Source organism: Salmo salar, chromosome ssa22 (assembly GCF_905237065.1).
Source record: "Salmo salar chromosome ssa22, Ssal_v3.1, whole genome shotgun sequence".
NCBI classification, from domain to species: Eukaryota; Metazoa; Chordata; class Actinopteri; order Salmoniformes; family Salmonidae; genus Salmo; species Salmo salar.
In genome coordinates, this window is record NC_059463.1 from 60417517 (window position 1) to 60420813 (window position 3297).

Genomic DNA, 3297 nt, shown 5'->3' on the forward strand with positions numbered 1-3297 from the left:
TTCCAGTATCGTGTTGTTCTATACAGTCTTGTCGGGAATAATCTGTCCTCTACATTTCAATGGCTTCCGCCCACCCACCTCCTTTGTTGCTGCATTTACATTCTAGAACACATCAATCCAGTTTTCTTGTATTTAGTGATTAAATAATACTATCATCCTAACAAAAAATGTTCAGTTCTAACCTAAAATGTAGCCTACTTACAACATACTGACATATATTCTTCTGCTGGCAATAAATGTAAGAAATATATTTTGAAAAATAAATATGATCCTAACGATACTGTTGCTTATTTGACTATACAACAGTGTAATTATCAAAACAAAAGTAGATTGAAACAGATTTTAATAAGAAGCAGTTATTTATTGTTCGAAGCGTTTTTCAATAATGCAATGACAGCATCAAGCAATGGTGTAGAATAATCCCAACGAGAACGGATGTGATTGGTTCGTAGGTCTCACTCCTACCCATTTAACCACTCCCCCAACATAGCATTGTCAATAACACCATAAACAGACAGTATCAGAAAACAATCATATATTGTAACAGTAACCAATATCTGTTGAAATGAGGTATGTTTTCTCTCCTACATCTAATGTAAACATACATTTAATGTAAACAGAAATACATTACATTTAGATACCAGGTCCCTTTACATGTCTATGGGTGGTTCGGTCCCACTGAATGTGTCACAAAAGTCATTGAAGTCTTTCTGCATGAAATCTTCACTCTGCATCACGTCGTTATCTGACGGGAAATACTGCATACTGTTACTCTCTTGCTCCTCTTGGTACAAATCCCCTAAATTGAAGAAGGGGAACTGTTGGCACTTGGCCAATTGTCGGGGGAAGAACCGTGCTGGCGTTGTTGTGAGATTTGGACTGTCGAGTAGAGCGCCCCTTGCGTTCTCTAGCACGCCTAGATACGAGTCCATGTCTGTGAAATCAGTTTCGCAGTCAGACCCACTGTCTGTGCCGATGGAGTCCGAACGCATATGCATCATTTGATATTTTTCATGCATCAGAAACTGGTTGGTGTTTCTCGGAGCTCTCATTCCTGGAGCTCTGCTACCTTTAATGTTGACAGGACGCAGTGACGTCATCACGCGAGGTGGTCGGTTCTGTTTGTAGAAGTGGTTGGGTTGGTGAGGATGAGATGATGATGATGCCCATGCACCCTTCCTCTCTTCCCCCGATACCCTTGTTGCCTCCTCCCGTTCTTGGACCAACTAAGCTTGTTGTTGTCACCTCTCCTTGCCTGCTGCCCATCCTTCTGTTGGTCTTTGCAAGCAGGTCGGTCACTGTAGACCCGCCACTGGCACATCATGGCCTTCCCATACATCTCTTCTTCGAAAAGCATTAGAAACACAGCTTGAGTGCTTCCCTGAGCTTTACATTCTCTTTCCCGCTGCTGTCAGCGGCTAAGGTAACAAAGAAAGTGTAATTTCTCTGTTATTGGGGATTTCGTATACTTTCGTGGATCACCACACGAAAACCCCTAAAAGTCTACCTTTTTACAATCTTCTTGGTTTTTTTCTTGACCACTGGCTTTAGAGAGTACATAGCCTGGTAGCACGCCTCTGGTTTAAGCAGCTTGACCTGCTCAGGGGGTTTACAACAGCGCTATCTAGCCTGTCACACACCCTTTTCTCTCGTCAAATAGTACAATTTATATTTAAAAAAAAATAAAAAATACGACTATAGAAGATAGCCAAATAAGTTTCGAGTTTCAGGTGTATTTCTTTCTTTTTTATTTTTTTATTGATAGCTAACTAGTGACCCTGTCGTTGTTGTTTTTGTTGTTGTATATCTGGTCCAACTGAAGTGACAGTTGCAAATCGTACTTGAAAATGCGCTCGAGCGGTTTATATAAAAAATGGAATATTCCACTGTTGGCTGGATACGCGGGGGGTGTTCTACATTTCACTATCCAAAACATTAAATACATCTAAACAAATAGATATCCCCCCAAAAAACTATGTATTTATGATCATGTATTTATTTTATGTGCAAATAGCAAACAAATATTTCACACCTATTAAAACGACTGGCTAATCTAGCTGAAATTTTATGTAAATACCAAACCTTTCAGATAGTAATAGACTAGTCCAATTCTTTTTTCTTTTTTTTGTGACGTTTAGGGCGCATCGTTACGTTGGGGTTTAATCCCCGTTGCACACGTACTGCACGAAAAAGTTTGGTGTTGACACCAGTGTAGCCAGTTTACAGAATAAACAAACCCTTGATCCACTCATTTGACTGTTACATTTTTCTTCTGTCAAATGGACACTGATACAGTCTTATAGACTCGTAATTTGCCTAGTTAAAGGTTAAATAAATAAAAAAATACAATAAATAATAATAGCAGAGCAATTGTTTTGGAAACAAAAGGCATGCCCACCAAAACACAAAAAGTTTCAACGCACTAAATGTGAATTGTAGCCTATGTTTCTCAAATATTGTTGTTTACAATACCAATGTTGCTAGGGATATTCATAAAAACATTGACATAAAAACAATATTTGTTCCACTTTTTATAGAGATATTTTCACGGACCCTGGATTCAATACCCCTGTAAACTATGGGGCTATGCCATAGAGAATGATACAGAAAGCATTTCTATATAGTTCCTATTATGGTGTCAGTGAGAGCATGGGCAGCGCCATTTGAGGCAATCTCCATTTTGAAGTAGTCCATTTTCTTCTTCACGATTGGCGGATCCCTCTAAATGACCCTGTTGGACATGACTCCAACAAGGTCACCAGGAGGGATCAGCCAATGATGTTGGAAGTCCCACCCAGTTGCCCACATTAAAATGGTGGAAGCCCTCAAAGGCGCTGCCCATGCTAATACAGCCTTTTGGCCACTAGAGGCCTCTATCATTATCTATGGGTTATATAGCGTACACAAACAAACTGAAAACATGCATCGTAAAATAAGGCACCCCACTCCCCACGTTCGCTTGAGGGGCTCAGTGAAAAACAAATGGCCCTATAGATCAGATTAAATCGTATTTGTCACATGCGCGGAATACAACTGGTGTCGACTTTACCGTGAAATGCTTGGTTAGGCCCTTCCCAACAATGCAGAGTTTAAAAATAAAATAATAATAAGAGAAGTAAAATAAAAAATACACAAGAATGGAGCTATATACAGGGAGTACCAACACCAGATCAATGTGCAGAGGTACGAGGTATTTGAGCTAGATATGTACATGAAGGCAGGGTAAAGTGACTAGGCATCGGTATAGATAATAATGAGAGTAAAATAAATAATAAAATAAAGAAACCACATGGACAG

The 3297-nt window shown here is 39.5% G+C and overlaps 1 protein-coding gene across 1 annotated transcript; it reads right to left on the bottom strand.

Moving 5' to 3' along the window:
* Positions 1–327: 327 nt before the first annotated feature.
* Positions 328–1837, bottom strand: wu:fb55g09 (CL012 protein). Its single transcript, NM_001146475.1, is given in 2 exon segments — positions 328–1147; positions 1150–1837. Coding segments are annotated over 2 exon segments (705 nt in total). The 5' UTR covers positions 1358–1837; the 3' UTR covers positions 328–650.
* Between the last annotated feature and the right edge of the window lie 1460 nt (positions 1838–3297).